Source organism: Pagrus major, chromosome 21 (genome assembly GCF_040436345.1).
Source record: "Pagrus major chromosome 21, Pma_NU_1.0".
NCBI lineage: Eukaryota > Metazoa > Chordata > Actinopteri > Spariformes > Sparidae > Pagrus > Pagrus major.
Window position 1 is genome coordinate 17140629 of NC_133235.1, and position 27200 is coordinate 17167828.

Sequence of the window (27200 nt, forward strand, 5' to 3'; positions counted from 1 at the left end):
TGTTCTGTGCTATGCTAGCCTCAGCTAGGCAGGGCCTGGCAGCGCAGGTGCTGCCGAACTGGTCTAATTACCCAGTGTTGTGCCACCCAGCTGATGAGCTAATTACAGCATCCGCCTGTTTTCCTCTCAATCTGGAAAGCCAGTAAACACAATGTGTTGTTAGCACACACACACAGCAGCGAAATTCACACATTTAAATCTTTGCTACACACAAACACACACACTGTACACATACCCACACAGCAGCTGTCACCTATCCAGCGGCAAACAAACCCAACCTACCCCTCTCCAGGAAAATGATGGCTATTCTTCAAACACATTAAACTCCAGTTGGCAAGCTAATGGGGGTAATGCCCTGGTACCTACTGTCTTTTAAATTGCTGGTACTCAGAACTAGTTTTGAGAACCATTAACAATGCCATTAGCCTCATCAAGTGTGCAACACAACGATGTGTGTGCATTTCCTTCAGTCCTTTTGTCTAACAATACAGAAGATACACGGATGTCATTCTTAATCATTCTGTCATTTCCACTTGCAGTTAGCTCGAGGAATTGATGGCTATGTTAGGGTTTTTGTATCAAGTATGTAGGTGGTGTTGGCAAGATGTGGTTAACACTTTACTGTCTGTTTCTGCCACCTCAGGAAGCGGGCATCACCCCTACCCAAAGATGAGCACTCAGGTGGGGTGAAAGACTCCCTGCTGGCCAACTCCTCCGACCCCGTGGAGATGAGAAGACTCAACTACCAAACCCCAGGTAATAAATTGCAGCCTAGCAATCATACGTGTAGCAACATATGGTAAAGCTTGCTCTGATTTCCCACAGGAAAGATCCTTGAAACATGAATATTATACCACATTCATGTCACATGGGAAGAGTGGTAAAGATAGGGGAGATTCCCATTTGACATGATGGTTGTATGATTAAAGAGTTACTCATGTGAGAAATGAAATACTGTGAAATTACAATATAACATCATAACCATTAAATAACACTGAACAACATTGAAATTATGACTTGGAGGTTGGCATGATTGTTGTTTACAAGTCAGAAACTGGAAGTCATGATAACTCTGTTTTGACATACACACGGAATCAACCTCCACTCGCCCTCATGGACCTGCTTAATGGTTAATTGAGGAAAGTCTGTTATTTTAGGCAAGTTGTGTAAATATCTTTGCAGTTAGTGTTTAATTCTTAATCAGGGCTGGAAAAGAGTTCAGGTTCAGTCAACTTTTCTTTTATAATAAATGAGTAAAAAGTATATTTTGCTTCCCTGAAATTCATCAGATGATCCTATCTTCAACACTGAAAGAAAATATCTAAAGGGGACTCACCTTTAATAGTGTTTTTTAATATCTCGTATTTGCACGATTTTTTCCTCAAATGGATATTGCGTTTTGGAATGATTGTTTTTTTTCCAACCAAACTAAACAGCATTTCAAGAAGCAATCTCCACCTGCAATGACTGCCTGCCTTCCTTCCATTTGATGGATCTCTTGTTTATTAGTGCTTTGTAGCAGGTGCTGCTGTATGAAATTCATGTGTCCTGCTTATATTGTTATTTATCCTCAGGCTGTAAGTCTGACCGGTCTTCAAAAAAAAAGAAAAATGGGTCAATAAGAGAAAATAAACAAATCATGTTCCCATCATACACAGCCCTGAATGGTATCAGTGGAGGGAGGCCAAAAAAATTCAGATTCCATCCACGCGCAGTGGTGATGTGGAGGGGGGGGGTTGTGTCAGGGTGCCCGCCTCAGCATCAGCCGTCTTCCTTTTTCCTCCTGATCTCCTCCCTCCTCCCCCGGTCCTCCTCCCTCCATGAGCTCCTTTCATTCCCCCTAGCTGGTAATGAGTCCTGCTGCCTCTGATGTGAAGGTGAGCCAGGCGGAGGGAACAATGGAGCTGAGAGAAAATGTCAACCCCAGTGCACGCGCATTCATGCACTTTTCTGTGTGTTTTCTGTGTGTGTGTATGTGTGTATCCCTTCTCACGGGTTATTAAAGATCCCATTCGGCGCGCGCGCGCACACACACACACACACACACACACACACACACACACACAGCCCCTTTGAACCCCTGCAGAGGAATTAAGCAGTGCTGCCGCTCTAAAAGAGCCCTGTTCTCCCGTCCTCCCACTCCACCTCTTTCCTCTTTTGTCTTCCATTTCTCCCTGTAGGGTAATCTCTCTCTCTCTCTTTCTCTCACACTCTGTCCCCCACTCTCTCTCTCTCTCTCTCTCTCTCTGTATGTCAACATTTATCTCTGTCTTGCTCTCCCTTTCCACCTCGCTGTTTTGCTTCAAGAGTGGTGATTATCAAAAATCACCAAGGCTAGCGTCTAGCTCGTGAAAAACATGCAAGATTCCAAGGCTGAGTTGAGTGAATATTGAACAGCCCATTACTCTGTCCTCTCGTTCTTTCTCTCTTTGATTCGCCCACAGCAGGTGAACATTCCTGCTCTGATTCTGATTGTTGTTAAGTGGTCCAGCCGATTGCAGCTCATGTCTCCTGCGTGTTGGTTTGTTAAACAGACCTCGGCCGTACCTCTTGGCACTCCAGCAGCAGGCGCGTGGTTCTTTGAGAACTGACATGGTTTATCCTTGGCAGACCTGGTTCAGATAGTATTTGCAAATACTAAGTTGAGAGCACTTGTGTTTGACACTTAAAACGTGGTGTCATTTTTGGAGTAGTGCAGTTTACAGTAAGTAGTCATAGAGACATTAGTTCTTGTTGTTACAGTAAGGTTGTACTCACATGTTAATTGCTGATATCTGGGAATGTCATTAAAAAATTAGTACAGTAGAGCCAAAAATACAAGCAGTCAGACAGTTATAAAGGTTTTAAGTAAATCCCCTGGTAAGCCGAACTTATTTGAAGGAGAAAACAAAGTCAAATGGTAAAAAAAATTACCCAAACTGTTGTAAATATCCATCAAAGTGTACAGACTGACTTCCTGCGCCAACTCAACTCAACAACCATCCTGCTGGTGTAGTTATGCAGACAGAATGGGATAATTTGCAAATGCCTTGGAGGACTCCCCTTACTATTTCGCCCAAATGAACATGGTTTTGCAGGACGTAGCTTCGCACGCTTCAGCGAGTTCCCTGACCGCCTCAGCCCGTGCCCTGAGTGCACGTTGTTTTTCAATCATTTGCGTAGTTTACCCTGTGCATAGAAGGTGATATTCTGCCTTGTAAGACCGTTTGGGTGTTTTTATGAGAAGATTTCTGCTGAAAAGCTGAGTTCACAGCGTTCATTTTGGTTTTACACAGGACAGGAGGAGCAATCATGATTGGGTATGAAAGGGCCCTCCTCAACAGGCTCAGTCGTTCACAAGCAAGGATGTGGCAAGGTTCACTACTTTGTGAAATATAAAGGACATTACTAAATGGACAAGGAAAAACTCTGTAAAAGCCTTGTTGGTAGACACAGTTTATTTGCAAATGATTACTTTCTTTTTTATTTACATTTTACGAAGTGACCCAACTTTTTTGGAAACAGAGTTGTACAGCTTCATGTGCACCGAGGGGAAACACAAACATTTATATTTTACCTCTACATAAATTGGTTTAGAACCTCAAATGGTGACTTGTTTACGGCCTGTCTGACTGCTGACCACATGCATTTCATGCTCCCACATCTCAGTAATTACTTTGGTGATTATAATTTTATCTTAATCAATAACCAAAATGATGGCCCAAACTATGACAAGTTGTAATAAAATGAAAATTTCCTTTATCACCTTACTTAAAACATACAGTGCCCTTAACTCAGTAGTGCTGTTTACACTGAGCAGTCACAGGGGAGTATTTTAAAGTCAAGCTTTGTCTGCACTTGTGTTTAACAGCCTAAACTACACTACTTGAATTGTCCTGAGAAGGCAAACACCACCTGCTGTGCACTCCAACTAGCTTGAAAGGTTATTTGCAGATACTGTTTGGCCCCGGTCTGATCCTGAGCCATCCCCATTGATTGAGTGTTCTTCTTCCTCCCTCCTTCACTCTCCTCTCTTCACAGGTCCCAGCTCTCATCGCTGCCCCAACACTCCAAGTTAGTCTGCTCTCTCACCTATTGTGTATTTCCCACACATGCAGCCTCTCTTCCTCTCTCTCTCACTCCTGATCCCATTCCCCCTGTTGCAATCCTGACAGACATCACAAGCCCACAAGCTTGTTGCCTCTGGTGCTCCAAGGATGCAGCAATGCCCTCTCTTGGCTGTGAACGTCCCACAACACCTTTTTGGTGTGGAAGCAGAGTTACTAGATGGTTTCATGGACAGTTGAGCAGTGCGGACAGTAACACTTGCTGTACATTAGCCTTGTTATCTACGTCATCACCCTCCATTTACCTAACAACATGGCTGTAAAAGACCTGGCTGAACACGCAAACACACATACAGTGAGGTCCCCCTGTGTGATAGTATTAAATTAGTGTAATTGGTCAGATCTCATCTTGTGCAGTGGCCATAGTTACCAGCCAATAGCCATTAGCATTACAGCATTAATGAGCTTGCAGCAGTCGCTCATCTGAAAGCATGACCCATGACCTTACAGATGCGCTTGGCCAAAGGCACTAATGTTAATATGCATACCTCTTTTAAGTGTCTTACTGATCTCTGTGTGACTTCAAGGCAATATGTAAGGTCTCTGTATAACTTTAGAGCTTCTTCATGCGTCGCATACAGTTAACTTTTAACACATAAGGCAAGTTCCCAGCAATCCGTTTAAGCGCAGAGCCTTGCCAAGTTCAGAGGCACAGGGGGAATTTGTGTCGGTAGATTAGCAATAAATCATCCAATAACCCGGCGATGAGAAATCTAGAGAGCGGCAGGGGGGTTGTTTGAAATTAATCCAGCCCAAGCGCTCCAGGCTGGGCCGAAAAGATAGTCTATTGTTGGGAAAGAGATTTTCAAAGAAATGAGTTTTGGCTGGTGACCAGTCAGTTTTTTCCCTCTCTGGGAAGTGACAGTGTGACTGATTTGTAGAGACTTGTGGGTTCTTGCTCTGATCCCACCTCTGCCACCAATTGAGCGTTGTGGAGTCAGAGAGATGTCTGCCTCCTGCTTCCTTCCAGGAGCATGCTCACCCAGTCACTCATGTGCATTGCTGTGCCAGCCCCACCTCTGTCCTCCTCACTTAGCATGACGATATCACCAAATGTCACCAAATGTCACCGGCCTGTTTCAACTTGTTCGCTCTCTCTCTCTCCTCTCTCTCCTCTCTCTTCATGCATTGTTGAACAAAGTGCACTCTCCTCACCGTTACACAGCCACCTCATGGTCCCACTGGCAGCTTCACTCACCCTGTGGTCCAACCAGTGTTTGTGAAAGTCGATGTCCATATCTGATGTAAGAACAGCAAGATCTCACTTTTTTCTGTCTCCTTCCCACTTCCTGTTCCTCCTCTTAACTCTCTCAGGAATGAGGGAGCACCCGCCTATTCCTGTCATCGACCTGGCTGACCACATAGAGCGACTGAAGGCCAACGACGGTCTCCGCTTTTCCCAGGAGTATGAGGTAAGAGCCCAGAACTGATCCTGTGTCAACCATATAAATGTGTTTCTTTGTTATGATATCTGGGTGGAAGTTTAATGTTTATGCCTTTTTGAGCCCATATGCATGTATTCTAATGGATTATGGAAGACTTCTTTCACAGACATTCCTCAGTCATTTTTACAACTCTATTACCATTCCCACCAGGAAACCAACACTTACATTAAATACTGCGAGATGCTTTCCCACAAAACGAGCAGGTGGCGAGTTGTTTAGGCAATCTGTGTGCGTCTTGACGTTTCCCCTAAGAATGTTATTTTGCAGGCAGTCTCTCCGATGCAACTCGGTGAGGGATTATCTCTTGTCAGTGTTCTTCCTCCAAAAAAAAAAACAAAAAAAAAGGAGGGGGGTTGAATTTGCATTTAAAGTGGCACATAGTAGGTTTGGGGATGAAGCGAGGCCAGATGAAGAGGAGAGGCATCTTTGAATGCAGAAAAACAAGAGCTGTCTTTTATTTATTTGTTCTGATTGCTCGATCGGTTTTGTCTAATCAGCTCTTCTCCTCACCTTAATGGATCCAACAAAGCTGTTGGAATGATTGTAAATGTTTTTTTTTACTTTCATCTAAAAGGTTATGTGATTGCCTCTGTCTGTCTCTGGCCAGCATATGTTGCTGCAGCATGAAGCTTTCTGTGTGATTTCTCACAGAGAGACAGAACAAATTTATTTTGGTGACCTCTTGACCTTTCCCCGAGCATCACTATGAGCCCAAACTTTAGCCAACGTTTTATAACTGTTATCTGCCCTGTCCAGCGTTAACTGTGAAAATAACATCTATTTCATAGACTTATATAACCTTTCTATCCGCTAGCCGGGGGTATTGCCGGCATGAAAAATGTCATTCAGAACCGTGTTCACATAAAATGTTTGCGTTTTTTGTTTTATATGAGTAAGGCCTTATTCATTTAAATTTCATGCATGATTTTTTTCTCAGTTGTAGTACTCCAAGCTGAAAGTATTGCATTCCAGTGCAACAGCTGTGAAATAAATCCTGCATTCAAGGAGGTTATAGTGTTTAGAGAGGTGTCGATTCAACCTAATGGTCATTTTGGAGAATGTAGTTGCAGTGCAGCCCTAACTGTATTGTGATATACTGATTAACGTTTCTAATATTTTTTTGTCCACTCCCTTGTTATCAATGAGAGGAGTCTATAACATATCCAAACTAGAATGGCTTTCAGTAGAGCACTTACCTCTGCCAAGGCCCAACAGTCCCCTTTAATTCAATCAAGCCTAATGCAATATCAAACTCAATAGCCTTGTATCACATGAAAGTTTAAGCCGCCCATAGTTGGTTTCGTGGAAATCTGTTCAGTATTTTTGGGGTAATCCTGCTGACAGACCAACCAACCAACAAACAAGGACACAAGTAAAAACATTAGGTATCTACGATCTTGTATGAAATCTGTTAGAAGGAGCCATTATAATGATAAAACATTCATTATATGCTTGGATGCAACGTTGCGCATTTTAGACCATGCTATATAATTATTATGAAGTTTTTTATCTGGTTCACTGTGAAATTAGAAGCTAACTGGGGAGATAATTAGACCTTGGTAAAAATCTGCACTCAATTAAGTGCTTTCGTGTGTTGCTCAATGCCTCTCCAGCACCTCGCCCTCCCGGCCTGTTGAGTTAGTGTAAACGAATCAAGCCAGAGAAGTGGCTTGTACTGCTGCAGGCAACCAGCCCGGCCCCATTCCCCCTCCGCACCATTCCAAGCCAGGGAAGACCCCCTCCACGGCCCAGCAGATGGCCGCCCATCTCCATGCCAGCCAAGACACTGTGGCAGAGCTCATGGCGCTTTGTCACAGTCACGTTCGCCGGCTGCTCCCGTCGCTCCTTACCCTGAGGCATGGAATTTGTAGAGGCTTCACCACCTCCTCTCCCTGATGTTTTAGGCGGCCTGACACTTCCTTTAGCACAAACGCCAGTCCGCATCACACTGAGCAATGAGCACACTGGGTAATGAGCAGAATTTGTCAATCAGGCATGCTGTAGCTCCCCCTGACAAGTCTTTTTATCGCAGGAAGCACTATCACGCTGCAGTCGTCATGGCATCATTATGTTCATTTGAAGGCATTTCCAGTGTGTCAGCGAGAATATCCTGGGCGTTCGCTTCTCACCTCTTTCTACCATCTCTACCTAACTTGTTTGCTAGTTGTCATCAGTCTAGTGTGCCCGCTGTGTTCACTGAGCTCTCAAATGAATATGACATGTTTTGACTGCGAATGAAATCTTTCTCTTCGTACTGGCGGGCACGGACGGAGAAATTGGCAGTGCTGAGCTCATCAGCAGCAATAGGCATATACTCACATGAATCTTGCTGCTGAGCAATTTGGAGCTGTAGTGCAAGATTTTTTGCATATGAGCACTCCATATTTCTCATATCTTGTTCAAAAACAAATAAGCATGTACATGACTTTCTCTGAAAATAAACTTTGAGTCTCCAATAGCTTGTGTATAACTTTTATACCATATTTTTCCCACTTACTCAATAGGACAACATAATGAGGACTTTATGGCCAAGGATCCTAATCTCTACTCTCTCCAGACCTCACCTTGCAACCTTTATTTTATCCATTATCCAATAATTATTACTATTATGTTCAAGCTGTCAAGTTTTGACATGAAATAACCTCTAATAATTAAATTAGTGCTGCAGCCACGTTAAGTAAGTGAAGGAATTTCGAAGGTGTCATTCTGACTCCTGAAGGATTTGCGAGGCGAAAGGTCTGGGGAATTAGTGGACATGGTTCCGGTGCGAGCCAAGGGGGATCGATACAGAATAACAAGAGACTCTGTGACATTATCGAGCCAGGGGATGGGAGGCCGTCACATATCTCCCCGGATCAATATGTATGCAGTCTACTGTCGTCGTAGCCCGAGAGACAAATGACGCAAGAAAGAAAGGGTTAGAAACAGAGAGGGGCTGGAAAGGGAGAGGCTGAAACAAAAATACAAGGTAGGAAAAGACAGCAGAAATAGAAGATGGGAAAAGAAAGAAAGATGGAGGATGACAAGAATCATGGTTACCGCAAGAAGTCATGCATGTGGCTTCCCAGAATTAGGTAATTCAATATGACTAAAGGGAGAGGATGAGTGTTTGTGGTTGCCTGCAAATCTTTACTGATCTCCTAGCTAAAAAGACAATCATGTTGGGTTTTATAAATTGGAGGAATATGTTGGCTCAATGGACGATGGAATTTTGTTTTTATTTAAATCAACAAAACCAGCACCATTTCTTTTTCATTGGTATTCTAGGCATCAAATGTCATGCAAATAATCAACCTGTTCATGCACCAACAGCAGTACTGTAGCAGTATGATAGCTCTGCACAGTCCCCTCCACAGCATAAATGCACTTACCTGTAGCGCTCCACTGTGGCTTTTCAAGAGACATGATGTTTGTATATGTTCCATATAAAGGCTTTGTTGTCCATAGTATACTGCAGCTTAATGGCAGCAGACAGTGGGGTCATTTTGCCATTCCCTTCCTCTCCTGTCTTGTTCCATTTTATACATGTAACACTCAAGAGCCTCCTTTTGTGCTTCTTTTCCCTTCGCTCTCCTTTCCTTCTGTCTGTGTTCTCTGTTCTTTCCTGCCCTCTCCCATAGTCCATTGATCCAGGCCAGCAGTTTACGTGGGAGAACTCCAACATGGAAGTCAACAAGCCAAAGAATCGCTATGCAAACGTCATTGCCTATGACCACTCCAGGGTGGTGCTCACTTCTGTTGATGGTAAGAGCTCATCTAAAGCCACTTAACACCTTAGCTAGCCATTGACTGAGGCTCCCATCGATTGAGGCCTCCTTCACATGTACCAAGGACATTTTTGTGAGCCTGAAACTGCTGCTTTAGGCCGTGATCACACAGAAACTTGTTGCTTTGTTGCTGTTGCTGCTTTGAGCAAAAAAAGCATGAAGTGCCTGTGTAATCGGCCATCAAAGGTAGTTAATGGAAAAAGCGGTACGACTCTGCTACTTATTCTGAAAAGCTGAAAGTATTTCAACTTCTAAAAAAACACTAGTTTTTGCAGTAGTTTTTGCAGTAGTTTTTGCAGTGGTTTTGCAGGCGAAACAATTCTAGCAATGCATCTCTGTGTGATTGGATGCTTAGAAAACACATGTATCATCTTTTCATCAGTATAGATTGATCGTAACATGTAGATTGGAAAGTACCGTGCACAGGCAAATTGTCTGTGTCAATGTGCTCAATGTAAACAAGAATAAATCAGTAAATGTATCCTGTATTTTGATTAAAATGATTCAGATCTTGACCTGAGCAAATAAAGCTTGCTGTGTAATATTTGAATTTCATCCTCACTTCTTGTCTTGGTTGCAGCTGTTCCAGGCAGTGACTACATCAACGCCAACTACATTGACGGCTACAGGAAGCAGAATGCCTACATCGCCACACAGGGGCCTCTGCCAGAGACACTGAGCGACTTCTGGAGGATGGTATGGGAGCAAAGATCCAACACTATCGTCATGATGACCAGACTGGAGGAGAAGTCACGGGTAAGGAGAGACACTGTCCTTCTGTTACTTTGAAACACTGAAAATAAGGCAATCAATCACTCTACAATACTATATTACTTACTATTACTAAGGTGTCCAGAAATAGAATATTTCTCTGTTGTGAAATGTCATGAAAACACATTTGCATGCAGCAGATTATGATACAATAGCTATAAAAGCTATGAATTTATATCACTTCTTACGTGATACCGCACCCTCTACCACCACCTACTTACCAAACCAACCAACGGGTAGCTGCTATGAATGGAGAGGGATGCCTTACCAGGAGGAAATCACAGGACTGTCTTGTAAAACTTTGATGCCATTGAAGATGATAGGACTACGACCTACCAGTCAGTCACTGTTGAAAGTTCAAATCTGGGCAGAAATGGAGCTTCCTGACGTATATATGTATATATTTATGTAGCTTGACACCAAGGAAGTAACATTACACCCAACAAAGCCAGAAGGCAAATAGACGCCCGGTCCTACTTTAAAGCAGGATTTGTCAGCCTGATCAAAGTCACAAGGACTTCAAAGGATATTTCGGTTGTCTGTGGACAGTATCGCTTCATGTTGTTTCTCTTCTCCTGAGTCTTCAGCAATCTCTAAAAACTTATGCATGAATTCCTTCTAAATCTGTCTGTGAAGTAAAATTGCACAACAGCTTTTTCCCATTCCCCAATTCTCCCTCCTGTTGTTTCTTTGCTTGCCAGTTGTTATGGAGTTACTGTGGCAACTTTGCATATGATGACAATACGTGCATATCCTCGACTGAAAATAAGAAATATTTTCAGCTAAATCATGAACATGCACAGTGTAGTTACATTTAGAACTTCATAATAAGGCGACTTCTGTTTCATGTATTATTTAGAAACTGCTCAGAGAGCTCAACACTTGATTGCTACATATTTATTTTTGCAACGCCATGCCAATGTTTCATAGACACAGTGTCTCATTTGTGTTTGCTCTTTCTGAATTTTGCTCTCGAAAGGCCACGGCACTATAATGAAAACTCTGAAGTTGGAGCTAAGAGGATTGTCACCCAGCAACACCCGTGTGCTCCTAAAATACATCCAAGCTAATAAAAGCAAAAAAGGAGCACATGGGCAACTTGAGATTGAAAATTGGGATGGGTTTATTTAATTACCATCACAGAATCATGCTCATGAATTCCTTGGAGGAAATAAATCAGCGTGGAGCCCTGCCAGTATGTCGTGCTTTATTAGTGTGTGCATATGGTGCCCTAATGAAAGAAAGTCCCCTGACTGCAGACTGGAAGTAAAAGGGATTGTAAATGAAAGAGTTCTTTTCCAAACCCTCGACATTGATTTTTTTTTTTTTAATTTGGGAACCTTACCTGAAGCTCAGTTCATCATTCAGACTCTATAGTAGGTCTGTAAAAGAAGCAACTGTTTTGTTAAATAAAGACTTAAATTACTGTCCATCCTTCAAAACATACCATCATCTGTTTTAATTTTGAGCCATCGATGCAATCAATCATTTAGGCAAATTGTGGGCACACTGTGTCCTTTTGGAACACACCTCATTTATTGGTACCTTGGAGGATTTCTGCAGCGCGGATATGTTTGATAAGATGATTTTTATTACAGTCGATGTCAGCCAGGATAAACACATTACTCGCAAATACCTTTCTATACATGTAGATTTAGTGTGTCTGGGAGAGCTCTGTGACAGATCACCATGCTCTCCTGCTTTGATCTCAGAGTCACAGCCTAACATACAGACACAAGGACAAAATAACAGGAACAACACAACATGAGGAACTTAAGAGAGAAATGAAACAGCCTATCCCCACCTCCTCCACACATTTGAGAATCAATTGGCTTTCCAACACTGTGGAGAGAGATGTAGAGAACCAAACCTACCTTCCAGAAGTGGGGGTGGAAAATTTTTCTCCCCGTTTATGTCAGAGTACCTTGAAATCTTTGGTATATTAATCATCATACAGGGAGGGGTCGGTTATAGGTAGTTTCTAAACCAGTAGACAGTGTTTAATTCCACTCATTACTGCTTAAAAGAGCATGTAGAGTTTTTATCTGCATTGCTGACATTTATACTATTGAAAGAATTTTCCATACACAGCATATTTTAATGTGTTAACAGCTCGCAAAACATTTTTAGAGTTTAATTAGTCTTTAAACTGTGTAAATAAATCACAATTACAACATCCAGTATACAGAAGGAGTAAATGTTTAGTTAAATGACAATTAGCCGTATGTCGCAGTTTCTAAATGACTTTTTACGAATGCAATGTGAGGCAACTAACAGTGAATTGGATTGATTAAAATATGTCTGCATCAGTTCTGAAAACAACATTATTTAACATGACATTTTAATAAGACAAAACATCACAAAAAGCTGGCTGTACTCCAGATTAGACACACGGTATTGCTACATTTTCAGGGATTTTCGTTATTTCGCCCTCTCCCTCTGCATAAATACACATCTCATTTCTGTCTATTTCCCTCTCACATACACACACAGACATACACATATGGTGAGTGAGTCAACCTCCCACCACCCAGCCAGACTGATGTCTTATGCCAAACAGAGCAGGAGCTTGACAAATATGATGAGATCCGGCAGGCAAATTTCAGCTTCCTCGCTATCATTACTAGTTAGTAAAACCCTAAAAGGTCAGAACGTGAAATGAGACCAGAGCTATTACTCACTTGTGGTTTGGCTTGTGTGCGTGTGTGCGTGTGTGTGTGCGTGTGCGTGTGCGTGTGTGTGTGTGTGTGTGTGTGTGTGTGTGTGTGTGTGTGTGTGTGTGTGTGTGTGTGTGTGTGTGTGTGTGTGTGTGTGTGTGTGTGTGTCTCTAGATAAGAGGTCTGCGTCCTCTGCAAAAGGCCAGGTGTCGACATGTGAGAAGTCAAGTTCAAAGCAGAAGCAGATGATAGTGAAACCTGTGGTCTGTGTGTGTGTGTGTGTGTGTGTGTGCATGTATTTGCATGTGTGTGCATCTGGATCTGTTTATGTGTGCGAGGGAGAATATGCCACCCAAGCTCAGACAGCACAGAGATATTCATTACAGTGGTGACTGCTAATCCATATGTTTGCACTGCAAGTGGTTCCCCATCACTCAATTGAGTTTCTCCTGCAAGGTGTACCTCTGCCTCTGAATGGGAGCTGTCACCAGGGGAGGTGAAATGTGAGGGGGTGAATTTTAGCGCATTTTGTATGTCGATTTGTACCAGCTCGCTCAGACAGTCGAGGTGCTCCGAAATGTCAGCCCGGTACTGCAGTATCAATATGATTAGCTTGCCTGCGCCACATCTCTTCCCTCTCATGTTATCCAGATCAATAGCAGCAAGTGCTAGTCCCACCATTTCTGACATGAAGAAAGAGTTTGGATTTGCTCTGTTTTCTATAAGTAAAAAGGGAGTAGAATTGATTTATAGATATTCTGTGAAATGACTTTGACATATTGAAAATTGGTTAAAATTCTTGTATACTTTGCAGGATTTTCCTAACGTATTGACTCACACAAAAGTAATCCTTCTCAATCATCACTTATGACCCACTAGAAGTGTGTGGCAGTGTCTGTATCTGCAGAGACACTGCCCTTTGCCTGTATTTTCTTATTTTCTTAGTATAATGGCTGTTTCCCGGACGTTTCTGTGATGTAACAATGGGCAATTGCGTATAGCCCCCAGCCAATTAAAGCACGAGGTTTTGACTTCATAAAAATGTAGCAACCATGTTAAGCCACTTTCTCCATCGGTCTCCTCTGCTGTTTGTCTGTTAAGAGCTTCACTTTGGCTGCATTCACACAAAATCCAGAGGGTAGTATGGAGACAGGAGCGTGTTTATTAATGCTTTAGAACTGGCGCTGTGAGACAATCTGAAAATAATGTTGAACCCTGCTCCCTCTCTTCATTCTCTCTTTCCCTTGCTCGCTCCCTCTCTGTCTTGACCAGGAAGAGGAGCCATCTTTGAACGCTGTGTGTAGAAACAACAACTGACAAATCACACATAGTATGCCTTGGCTGAACCTGCCCCACAGATTTAACTACATGTTACACACTTTTCAATTCTTTGAAAACAAGATTTTTTTCTTGAAAACATCCACTGAGAATCAACTGAGCCCAGAAGCTAAAAGCAAGATCAATCAGTGGACTTTGCCCAGTGTTTAGCTAATGTTGTGACTCATCGCCTCTGAAAGCTCTCAGACCCTGTGAACAACTATTAAATTAGGTGTTATGAAAATCAAATGAGGCAGGATTGTGCAACTGCATGGCTATTTTTGATTCCAAATCATTCAGAAGAGGATTAGAACATATTTGCCCAACAATTTCCAGAACAGAAACCTTACTATTGCTGTTTGAAAACCAGAGCCATACTCCAGTGACAGCCAGAAGTGTCTTTCATCAATGTGACATGTGAGGAAGAGTTCATGTAAGTGTTTGAGTGAAGGAGATAAATGTTGAATTTTTTTTGAAGTCCTAATGCCAATTGAGCCTCGCTAAAGAGAGGAAGTAAAATGAAGATCGGTTATTTTCATAGATACACAGAATGAAGCAGAGCCATTCAGTGCCAGTGTTTGGAGGATCTTTAGCCTCATCCGCAGTGAAGTTTGTTCTGTGCACATATGGAGCCAGGTGGCCGAGCCTGCTGTCCCTTCACGACAGATGAGAACAGGTTTTTAGACACATTTCCCTCTAAAATACAGCACCCAATCATTACTAATGCACCAAAAGCATACATTACAAAGGGTTGCGAACCACCTGACAATTAGCTAATTGAAAATGATCACAGGCTGGTAAAAGACAAAGTGGGCTTTTTAATGCCCTTTTGAAGCCGGCTTCAAATGGAGACATACATGAATGCGCATGCTCACTTCACTTGAGTTCTTTTTTTTTTGGAGGTACAGGAGCTGACTCTGAGCCTTCACTTTTTAATTAGACAGTGGACAAAGCCTTTGATCTGACCTCTCTAATGTTCCCATCTTGTTAATCAGTGTGATCCTACAAGCCTCTCACTAGGCTCGTGGTGGATGTTAGCAGCAGTTCACTCCTGACAGTGTGCCCTCTCTCTTGCTCTGCCAGGTGAAGTGTGACCAGTACTGGCCGTCGCGAGGAACAGAGACCTACGGGATGATCCAGGTCACCATGCTGGACACTGTGGAGTTAGCCACTTACAGCGTCCGCACTTTCGCCCTCTACAAGGTACAGCACTGCCTTTTTCATTTTGCAGTTAACCATATAGTGAGAAATGCTCATGAAGGACATGTTCTGAGTAGGTAATTGCAGTTCATCACTACTGGGGTCACATTTTAAAATGTAATTTCTTATTTTTCTGAAGATAGATAAAGGCTATTATCACTGGGCCATTTTTTTTTTGCTGCTGTAATTGGTTTTTAACATCCAAGATTTGTCTCGTGTTCTCTGACAGGCAAGAAAAGATTTCACTTTTTCACTTTGATTCATATACTTCAGTGTCATGGTGATGTGACTGATGTATTGCCCTTTAATTCTCCTCTTTCTTTTTCCATTACTTACTCGTAATTTCTAAAATTATTATAATTTCTAATTAAATGCTAGTCTCCAGCTGGAGTGCTTACTTGGTTTCAATCAGGAATGGTGACAATGCCAAGAATCCGTTTCCGAGAAACTGCCTGAGTTCAATTCCAAAATTATACACATTATCTACACCTACATTTGCAGAATGATCAGAGCCATGAAGAGAACATTATGTGAAGCTATCAAAGTGATAGCACTCGAGACCTTTGCTTGAAATAGCTGCATTTCTGACAAATAAATCACTTGTGCTTTTCAGACTGTAACTGCAGAGTTTCAGCTCCCTTTCATCAAAATAGTCTGACCCTGATGTATTCAAAACAGCGTGACGAGTTGTTCTTAATAAGGCAGCCAGTTACAATTTACCATGTCACGGTATCCAACTAAACTCTTTCTACCTTCTCCTGCAGAATGGCTCCAGTGAGAAGAGAGAGGTGCGACAGTTTCAGTTCATGGCCTGGCCAGACCACGGGGTGCCAGAGTACCCCACCCCCATCCTTGCCTTCCTACGGCGGGTAAAGGCCTGCAATCCTCCAGATGCAGGGCCCATGGTGGTGCACTGCAGGTGGGTGTAGATGAGAAAGAGCTCAATATGTGTGCATACAGTACATGAACTGGTAGTTTTCATCATGGATTTATTTTTCATGGCTTGTTTTCTCCATGGATGAAAGGGAATGGTTAAGACAGTGTGTTCTTTTATCAAAAATAAGAGCCAGTACACAGTAAATGACACCACATGGAAAAGAGATGTTGAGATCTTGTTTCTTGATTCAACTTTTTTTCTTCCAATGAATTTGGCTCGATGATTCTGTGTTGCGTATAATCCAGCCAGTCGAAAATCCTCTCAGGATGCCTCCCCAATCACAATCTGCAGCAAACAATTTCGTTATGGTTCAGTTCTTGTGCTAGAGGGAGTAAATTACCTGGAAAACATAATGTCCAGTTTTCAGAGGAGAAGGTAATAGAACTGGAAAACTTACCTCTCAGTACAATAATATTCTCTATGCACCCTGCATCCCATTTTTTTTATTTTTATACCTTTTTTGACCACAATCTGATCAGCATTTCTTTAGTTGTAGTTTTACCTCCATAGAAGTGCACTGATGTGTTTGTACTCAGTGGGTCTTGTTAAAAAGTGCAAACAGACGTAAGAAAGTTATCTCTTATATAGCGAACACTAACTTATTTATCCCCTCCTCTCGGTCTCCATCCAACAGTGCGGGTGTGGGCAGGACTGGCTGCTTCATCGTGATCGATGCCATGCTGGAACGCATGAAGCACGAGAAGTCTGTAGACATCTACGGCCACGTGACGTGCATGCGCGCCCAGAGGAACTACATGGTCCAGACCGAAGACCAGTACATCTTCATCCATGAAGCCCTGCTGGAGGCCGCCACCTGCGGAAACACTGAGGTGCCGGCACGTAACTTGTACGCCCACATCCAGAAACTCACCCAGCCCGCGCCCGGCGAGACGGTTACTGCCATGGAGCTGGAGTTCAAGGTGACACTTCAGACAATTATTACTTAAGGTTATGTGTGATCTAGTGTAATAAACTGACTTTTAATTTTTAGCAGTGCTGTAGTTGACTCCTGCTAGATGTAATGTAGCATTTAACTTAACAAAAGAGCTTTTTCTGATTTATACTGCACTGAATAGTTCACAGAGGTGACATTGTGACACTCTAGCGATTTGTGATGTGAGTTTTTGTTAATAATTAACAGAAATTCGAAAAATAATGTCAGTATTCTGCATGGGTTTCTGAAGCGCCAGGTCGTCAAAAGAGTGTCAGACTGCAGTTGCAGTTTCTGATCTTCTGTTCAGGGTGTCACTATTGCACCGAGCGATTACATAGAGCTTGTTTGAAATCATTAATTCACCAAATAAGGTGATGCACAGGAATTTGTCTCTGTGACATTGGTGCTGAGACATCCCAGCAGCTACAGTAGAATCACATGTTTCAGGGACAAATGGACCAGAACAAACACACAGATCAACCCAAACACTTCAACAACACACATACACGTGGAGAAATACAGAATGACTGACACTCGCACACACACACACAGCTGGTATTCAAGGTGACTTGCAATCACACGCACACCTTCTGTCAATAGCCATCGACTGTGATGTTATTACACACTTTCCTCCCAGCGCGGCTCTGCCATTAGCCCTCTTATGACCATGATCCATTCTGTTTGAAGTGATAATAGCATCTACACTCCTGCCAACGACTGAGAATGAAAGAGTGAGAGAATGATTGCGGCGTATGTGGGGGCCACAGCCTCCGTGCCCACACAGTCTGGCCACAACACACACACACAAATTATACCGGAGTAACCGTGACTGTCCATACACACTCCTGTGCTGTCCATCTGTGCTCTGACCACTGCCAACACTGAGCTTGTCACGCCTACAATCCTCCAAGCTCTGGGATTCTGTGGGAGAGAAGCCCGTTGCATTTAGTTATACCTACCAGCAGAACTTCTTATTCATCTTGACAGAAAACCAAAATAGAGACTTTTGACAAGGCAGCATTTCAGACGTCTTTGTTTGTTTACTCCAGGTCACAGGTCACTCATTTCTTCCCTCAATCTCTCTCCCCTGTCTGGGTTCTTCCCACCTTTCATTAAACAGAGACTGGCCAACTCCAAAGCCCACACGTCACGCTTCATCAGCGCCAACTTGCCCTGCAACAAGTTCAAGAACCGCCTGGTCAACATCATGCCTTTTGAGTCCACCCGCGTCTGCCTGCAGCCCATCCGTGGCGTCGAGGGCTCGGACTACATCAATGCCAGCTGCATTGACGGCTACAGGTCAGTAAAGGACTCTCTGAGCTGAATACAATGAGTGAGCTTAAAGTGCTGACTTTGAGATTTGAGGGACAGGGCTGCATCATTCTGTATTTATCCTTCTGTCAACAAAATCGCACAAAAAGAACAAAATCAACAATGCATTAGTCTATCTCTCAATATTTTCTAACTTACTACCCAAGTTCTCAACCCCGAGCCCTGTTGTTCCTACTGAAGATGTAAATCTTGAAAAATGAGTCACAAATATGCAGTTTCCTTTTTCATTAAAAAACAAACAAAGGCTCAGTAACTCCTAAAAGAGTTGACTACCGTAGTTTTTAGCAAATGTTAGTCAACAGGAATAAATACAGTATTTTTTTGGAAAGTGTTTTCAGTGACCGATTAATTAATTTTAGTAGAGTGAAGTATTTAATGCAGCAGGATGGTGTATGTGGCATTGACTCAAAATAAACCAGTGTTTGTTCGATGTAATAAAGAAAAATGTGCCACATTGGTGTGTTTTTTGTAGTTTATGGACATAAGTTGTGTTTAATGGCACAAAGATATAAGCTATATCAGGCTTTGTGTACACAGGCAATACAAAGATACTAGTATCTATTTTTGGTCTTTTCATGGGACTCGTTGACAATAACAAATTATGGAATAGCACCACCTTTATCCTTTAATGTTCACGTCCAGTTTGTGGTAACCGCAAAAGACTTGTAGCCCTTTTCTGAACATAATCCTCCAATTTCACAACAAGGCAACAGGACAGTGATCACAAATATGCGTAGTCCTACAAGGCATCTGTTTTATGAGCACAGTTTCATTTAACCTTTATTTTACCAGAAACATTCCCATTAAGATTCAGAATCTCTTTTAGAAGAGAGTCCTGGCTAAGACAGCTGCATAAAATAGTAAGACATCTGTCAATCCAACTGAGCACTTTGGACCAGACTGAAGGCAAAAAGTGAAGATGGTTGCTGTACACTCCTGGCAGAGCATCCGGAGAAGATACGAAGTGTCTGCTGATGTTAATGAGCCGTAGACTTCGGGCAGACATTGATTGAACAGGACTTGCAACTTAATTTTAAATGCAATTACTTAATTTAGGTTCATGATAACTTTTCCAATTACTCTCTGTCTTCTGAAACAGGTCTGTAATCCTTCAATTAAATCTGAGAGTCTGTATCTGCAGCCATTTTTTTTCATATCCATCGTCCTGGAGTGCAGAGCTACAGAGCCAACACTCACTGTCCTAATGCATTCCCTACTACACTGAATATGACAGATCTGCAGGTGTTTTCTGGCAGATTGTTACAGGTGTGAAAAATACAGTAGATTTTCACATTCACTAGATAAAAATGTATGGGAGGGGACTGAAGATGAGTCCGCAGTGGGCAGTATCCAGCTGCAAGAATCACTCTCGACTCTGTCAATGTGGCTCTCATCCGCTGCACTGCAGCCGCTTTCATATGGAAGCTACTGCATGTCCTCGTGTGCTCTGTGAGTCCAAATTGCTTCAGAGAGGAAGGAAGATGAAAAGGCAGCCTCTGTTTTATATCTATATAAGTATGAGGCAGAGACAGACAGTGCTGACACTTCTGTGGTTGAAGTCTACAGCGAGGGGATGGATTTAGCCAGCCTGAAATGCCATCCAGTCCATATGGAGTTCTGTTTCATACCGGACCGTGACAGAGACAACACCTCCACCCCCTCTCCCCTAACTCCCTCCTCTTTCTCCAGTCCTGTTGTTAATGAGAAGTTGCTCTGCAGAGGCCAACCCTCAATTGTTGCTGTGTAAATAGCATAATTGCAGCAAGAGAGTATCGTAATGAAGTGTGTTTTCCAAACCCTCTCTTTCTCCTTTTTTCTCTCTCCTCTGTTCTTTCTTTTCCTTCCCTTTCCCTCTTTATTTTTACCCCATTCTATCTCTGTCTCTCTCTGTTTTCCTCTGCAATCTGTCTTCTTCTCACCTTCTTTCCTCACTCTCTGGCTCTCCTCCCACCCTCATCTCTCACTCGCCATCTTAATTTTCCATTCAGACATCATGGCAGACACAGACATATCCGGGTGGGGACCTGTTGTGTGCACCAGTGGTTCTGTGTGATTAAGCCGCTTTTAAAGCCCGAGCATAAATAAAAACTAAACAGGGGCCTCCAGTGCCCTTCACCCCAGCTCCTTCAAGAAAAGCCAATAATATGCTAAGCTAATGAGAGGCGAGCCATTGATTCCAGCTATGCTATCAGGGGCACGAGCCCTGGATATGCTCCGATGCAGGCTGGAGTTTTAGCATTGTAATGAGGTTGAAATGAAACACTATGTCCTCAAGCACTGCAGTCATGTGGGATGATGCGCAGAGTGCTTTGTGCTGTTTGGCAGCGCACTCATCAGGACACTGTGTGCAGAGAAGTCAGTATTGTGTGATACGGTTAGAATTGTTTTTGTTTTGGCTAGGGGCTGTTTTATGGCGAGGTTAGAGGGGTCCACCCTATCAATTTGAAATTTAACATTCATCCCCTGCTTAGCTACCCTCCCCTTTCTTCCTCCTGTGTTCCTACATCCTCGTTTTCCTCCCGTCTCTTCCTCTCTCTCCTCCTCCCCAGCAGTCAGTCCTACTTTGCACTATGATGACCAGCTAGAGAGAGCAGTGCTCACTCTTTTCATCTCCTCACGTTTTCCTCTCTACATCTTCTCCCTCTACTTTGTACATCTCCTCTCTTTACTTTGCATTTCTTTCCCCCTTTTTCATCTTTTTAATTTGATTCCTCACTCTGTTGCCTTCCCCTCCTCGTGTGCCATCTCCTCTCTTCTCTCCACCAATCTGTTGTTTCTTTATTTGTGCGAGCGAGGCCCCGAGCATATTCTAATCTCTCGGTTCCACATTAGTGCCTCGCCTGCAGCACCTTCATTAGTTGTTCAGCCGTGGCTCAGTGTGTGACTGAGTGTGTGCGTGTGTGTAGCCCCGTGTCTGAATATACATGCAAAACTACGGCACGCATACGTTGGTACACCTGGATGCTTACATGTGCTGCAAACATGTGAGTGTGTGCGTGCACGATGATGATGCGTGCGTTTTTTGTTGGAGTCCTCAGTTCCCTCTCTCTCTCTGTTGATCAGTGCGCTGCTGCCACCTGCTGTTTGACAAAGAAACGGCTCTGCTGGACCAAAGTCACGTAGGACACCAGCACAGCTCTGGCACCTCAGTGGATGAGCTCATCTCTAGTTTAGTGAGCATATCGAGTGCTCTCTCTCTCTCGCTCATTCTGTGTTGTGTTACAGAGAGGAAGGAGGAAGAAGTAGAGGATCTGTTCAGGCTTGAAAAGCTCAGTGATGAAGATCGTTGCCATGGATTATTTGCTTTGTACATTAAACATGTAGGGATTTGTCTTGCTGGCATTAGGCATTAGGTTTACAAACAGTACAATAACAATACCCTATAATAGGGCTGTAATGAACAGTTGTTTTAATTATTGATTAATTTGCTGATTATTTTCACTATTACTTGAAATCTTTCAGTCTGTAAAATGTCCAAAAATTGTGAAAACACGCTCAAGTGAGTCAAAGTGACATCTTCAAGTTGCTTCTTTTGTCTCAACCAACAGTCTGCAAAACGAAAGACTCTTCATTTACGATCATAAATGACAAAGAAGGCAGTAAATCCTCACATTTATGATGCTAGAAACAGAAAATGTTTGACATGTTTCTTGAAAAATGCCTGAAAGGATTCATGAATTCACAAATAAAAACAAAACAATTTTTTTTCCTTCACTCAACTAATGGATTAATCAACTAGTTGTTCTAGCTCTGCCTACTCTTACAAATTGCAGCCGAAAGCTTTTACCTAACATGGTGTTAAAGGTTTTGATTCCCTTTCCTACAAGTCACACTACGGTAGGTGCCTTATATATAAATGTCCAACAAATATTATGTGTTGCTTTTAAAAAAAAAAAATGGAGTAACACAGAGAACTTCTCTTCAGCCTTTGAATTTTATTTGAATACATTTTTGTCTGAAAGTATCTGAACACTTTATATGACATCAGTTTTGTTACATGTCTTATATCTTGGCTGTTATTAAATTTTGTGGTTCGGGTTGGATTAAAAGCCTTTTCTTCTCCAGAGCCAGGCACTCCTTTATCATTTAATCGTTTTCTGCTTATTGCTTTGTGATGTGCTTTATAATACCAGCTGTAAAAGCACCATAAAGTTAACAATTATTATGTGTAATGTTTAATACCTCCTCTGTGTGGTGTTATGTCTTCAGACAGCAGAAGGCCTACCTGGCCACACAGGGCCCGCTAGCAGAGACCACCGAGGACTTCTGGAGGATGCTGTGGGAGCACAACTCCACCATCGTTGTCATGCTCACCAAGCTACGAGAGATGGGACGGGTAAATACATTTTATACATAAATACCTGTAAGGTCATTGAACCATCTCAGGGAATGATAACAAACTTGGCTCAGTTCAGCTTAGTTACTCCGTCACACTGCTCAAATATTAATTCATTTCAACTCTGAACAGTAACTATGGTTTAAAGTCAACTCTCTTATCAGCATGGCTGGAATGTCTCTTGGTTGAAACTACCATGCTACCATGTCAGATTTGTCAATAATTGGTTGCATTCCAAACGTACTGATAATTCCCATACTGAGTGACTGTACCACACACTATGAAAAATTTGATCTGTTTTGGTAACAAGGGAGCTAAAACAGTGATTTAAACTTTTTCTTTGGCAGACTTTATACATATACGGGCCTAATTTTGTAATAACACTCCTGCTTTTAAAATAGTTTGGTACTCAGCAAAGTTTAGATTTATCAACCATGACCCCGAAGAAAGTTTACAGATTTTGGGTGTCATAAGGCGCCACAAACAAGTCAGGGAGTGAATTCTAAAAAGTAGTTTGACATTTTGTGATATACACCTGTTTGCTGTCTTGCCCAGAGTTACATAAGAAAATCAATACCTCTCTTACAGCTGTCTATTAAATATAAGGTTCCAGCCAGGCGAAGGCTAGCTTTATGCAGTTTCCCCCATGGGGATCCATTAAGTATTTCTCATTCTGAAGTCTGATTTTGATTCTTAGCTTAGCACAAACACTGGAAAAAGGGGGAAACGGCTCACCTGGATTCTCTTCCGGTTTTCCTTTGATTCCATCTGAAGACCTTTGTTGCATTTCATACCAAATGTATACCTTTGGACCCTCAGCAAAGCTAACTAGATTCTGGCTTCAGCTTCATATAATTTATGGAAAGACATGAGAGTGGTGTCACTCATCAAGAATCAAGAGATTAAGCGTAATCACCCAAAACCTCAGACTATTCCTTTAATGAAATGACATCAGTGCAATGATCTTGGTACCAGTTTGAGATTAAACTCCTAATATCTTTGACTGAGTTGTTTTTTTATGATTATGCAGGTGATTCAAACAGCACTCAACTGCATTTTATAGCTTTTATCACCCTCTCATCCATAATCACAGTTTAGGAAAAAAGCCCTCATGCACATCATCGCAGTAGTTAAGCACACAAGCAAATTATGTAAATATTTTTCCATGAATAAGACAATAATTCAGAACCACAGATTCATCTCTCCTCGATTTCCTTTTGTAAGCAGAGACCTTCTCATGACTCAAAATGACTAATAACTTACATACAGCCTACTAATAATATCCTGCACTTCTGCATCAGACAGCCATTATGTGAAAGTCTATTTTTCTTCCTGGATGTGTTTGGAAAAAGATTTGTCAAATATAGGCACTTAAAATGTATGCCTTCCTCTTCTTCTGCAGGAGAAGTGCCATCAGTACTGGCCAGCAGAGCGTTCAGCCAGGTACCAGTACTTCGTGGTGGATCCAATGGCTGAGTACAACATGCCCCAGTACATCCTCAGAGAGTTCAAAGTCACAGATGCCAGGGTATGTTGATTTCACTGTGTGTGTGTGAATATTTGTGGGTTTGTCCCTGTGTGTGTGGGGTTGGGGAGAGGGCGTGAGGATTGATTGGCATTTTACACAAATACAACCATCCAACCCAAATCCATCTTAATTTTAGGTTTTCATGCAAATGCTGACAGTCGCGCTAAGTGTTAAGAATTATACCGACTGTGATTTCAAGGTAGAGATGATCAGAACGCGTCCCGTGTTATTTCTCCTGACAGGTTGACATCAAGTGAATGCACCATCAAACATGTTTACCCGGATTTAGTAGCAGTATGCCTGCTCTATGGATTGTGTGTGTGTGTTTGTGTGTCTGTGTGTGCGTGTGTGTCTGTGTGTGTACGTGCATGTGTGTTTCGAGATCACTGTGAAAATACATGAAAAGCATAGCCTACAGTCCCCGAGGGCCAGTACCACTACTCCCTGTGATGCAGTAGTTTCAATGGGCTATAAATATACTTTACTGTCATCAGAAGGCCCACAGCACAGCAGCACTCTAATCCCACATCCACCCCTTCATTCACATATAGATATATATATACAGTATGTTCATCGAACGAGAGATAAATGTAGAAATCAACTCATAACATGTACAAAGAAACATTTAATTTACACCGCATGTTGCAGTGTTGTGTTTGTCAGCGCTGCTCCTCGAGTGCCTCAGACCTGCTGGTTTTCTCCTACACGATCATCAACTGATTTCATGTTGTACACGCAGGTGTAAATTTGTTTATTTGTCGAGTGCGTATTAGAGCGAAGGCCACAGGCAGAGAGATACATTGAAGCATCTAAAAAGCTCAGTAGAAATATGCAAACAAGAATGCATCACCTATTTGTCATGCTTTCTTCTTATGAATGCACGGTGTCACTTAAATGTACTTAAAGTCCTTATTCTGCTGCCACTCAGGACGGCCAGTCCAGAACAATCCGCCAATTCCAGTTCACCGACTGGCCCGAGCAAGGAGTGCCAAAAACTGGAGAAGGCTTCATTGATTTCATTGGACAAGTGCACAAAACCAAGGAACAGTTCGGACAGGATGGACCAATCACTGTACACTGCAGGTAAAATGAAGCCATAAAATGAAGACAAATCTGCTGCGGCTACTTCAGAGCTTTATACATGCATGCAAATGTTACCGTTTTGATTTTGGAGCAGGAGAGTTCTCTCTCTCTGCACTTTCAAATGGCATATAATCTGTGTTCCACGTGCACAAAGTACAAGCAATTGAGATAATGACAGAGGTGTGTACCTCTGCACTTTGGTCCTTATCATTTTGAGATCACCAGGTATAGAAAATCACATCTAAATGGGGTTTCAACATTTAAAAACTTTCCAAAGTATTACCCTGGCACCTGGCTAAAAGTAATGCAGTCTAGTTCATAGAGGTGGGAATCACAGAGTAACTCACAGTGCAATACGATTCATGATACGTTGCCCACGATAAGGATAGTATCACAATACAGCAATCTTGTGACAATCAATTGATTGTGAGACAATTGTCTAATGATACATCACAATATCTGTCTAACTGAAGAATAGAAAATACCCATGATATGGAAAAGTGAATGAATTAAGTATGTATTCACTGCATTGTGATGTCAGTTCCACTGAATTTGACACTAATAGAGATGAAACAGTCTAACTTGTCCATGTTCACATGTGCCATCATTCCAATGTGCTGCAAAATAACGATATTGGCACCAATGCATCGATAATCATATCTCAAGAGGCAGTATGACCATATATTGCCATATTGATATTTTGTCCTACCCTAATAAGGGATAAAATGTGTATTTTTGTGTTGAAACTCTTTTATATGTGTGTAATTTTATGGTAAATTAGGAGGCTGTATTTCGTGGTGCAGTTGAACTGTATTATATATACGGTGCATTATAAAAACAAAAATAGGTATTAAAATCATGTTGCATGCTTACAGACAACAGACTTCTTCCCAGTTCATTTTTTATTAAAACCACATTGTAGTCAGGCTTCCTTATTTAGAGCAACCTGAAATTAGTACAATGAGCTTTAATTTCTTAGTTTTGAACATTATAGTAATAAAGAGTTAATGAGCCTTGAACAGCAGATGTGATAAAGATTTCTGTGTGTGCTCCTCAGTGCCGGGGTGGGCAGGACCGGAGTCTTCATCACCCTCAGCATCGTGCTGGAGAGGATGAGGTACGAAGGAGTGGTCGACCTCTTCCAGACAGTGAAGACACTTCGCACTCAGCGGCCTGCCATGGTGCAGACAGAGGTAAGAACAACTGTTTATACTCAATATCCCACAGTGACAGGATGGTATTCCAAAGTCAATGTTGTATATTTTATTTCTTGATGTTATCTAAAGTGTCCTTTTTTGACTTCCTGACAAATTTGTCCTTAGTAGAAGTTTTAGAGGTACTTTTGAAATATTACAGCAAACTCATCCGGTGCTATCACAGAGATCCGGTGTCAAATGTTCTTCAAGTCAAGATAAAATAAAGAAAACAGATTAAACATCAAGCACGCAAAGCATCTTGATGGCATATTAAAGAAGACAGTCATGGAGTTCATAAACATTTTCAGTTAAAAATAAGGAGAGAAGAAAGTGAATGCTGTCAAGTTAATGAAGTCAATTTGTTAATTTGTGCCTCTAGTGCAAACAGCTGTAATTACTACAGCTTTAGTTATAGACAAGAATCGATTTCTTACTTTAACACAGCTCACGACATCCTCTATCTGTAGACAGATAAGGAAAAACGCTCCAAAGGAATCCTCTTCATGGACAGACACGCAGTAAATGTCATGTGTTCAGAACAGACCAGAATAGCAGAATTACAGATACGACTAGTGATAATCCAGACTTTCT

General features: G+C 42.1%; 1 protein-coding gene across 3 annotated transcripts in view; it reads left to right on the plus strand.

The window, feature by feature from the left end:
- Nucleotides 1-27200, plus strand: part of LOC141016430 (receptor-type tyrosine-protein phosphatase F) — a 170237-nt gene that overhangs the window by 141046 nt on the left and 1991 nt on the right. For all 3 annotated transcript variants that reach the window (XM_073490789.1, XM_073490788.1, XM_073490790.1), the window contains 12 exons: nucleotides 644-756; nucleotides 5421-5518; nucleotides 9172-9295; nucleotides 9899-10074; nucleotides 15147-15266; nucleotides 16028-16182; nucleotides 16835-17120; nucleotides 18255-18433; nucleotides 22676-22802; nucleotides 24205-24330; nucleotides 25259-25413; nucleotides 26471-26606. In XM_073490789.1, the coding sequence (XP_073346890.1) occupies nucleotides 644-756; nucleotides 5421-5518; nucleotides 9172-9295; nucleotides 9899-10074; nucleotides 15147-15266; nucleotides 16028-16182; nucleotides 16835-17120; nucleotides 18255-18433; nucleotides 22676-22802; nucleotides 24205-24330; nucleotides 25259-25413; nucleotides 26471-26606 (1795 nt within the window). The remainder of the gene's footprint in view (nucleotides 1-643; nucleotides 757-5420; nucleotides 5519-9171; nucleotides 9296-9898; nucleotides 10075-15146; nucleotides 15267-16027; nucleotides 16183-16834; nucleotides 17121-18254; nucleotides 18434-22675; nucleotides 22803-24204; nucleotides 24331-25258; nucleotides 25414-26470; nucleotides 26607-27200) is intronic.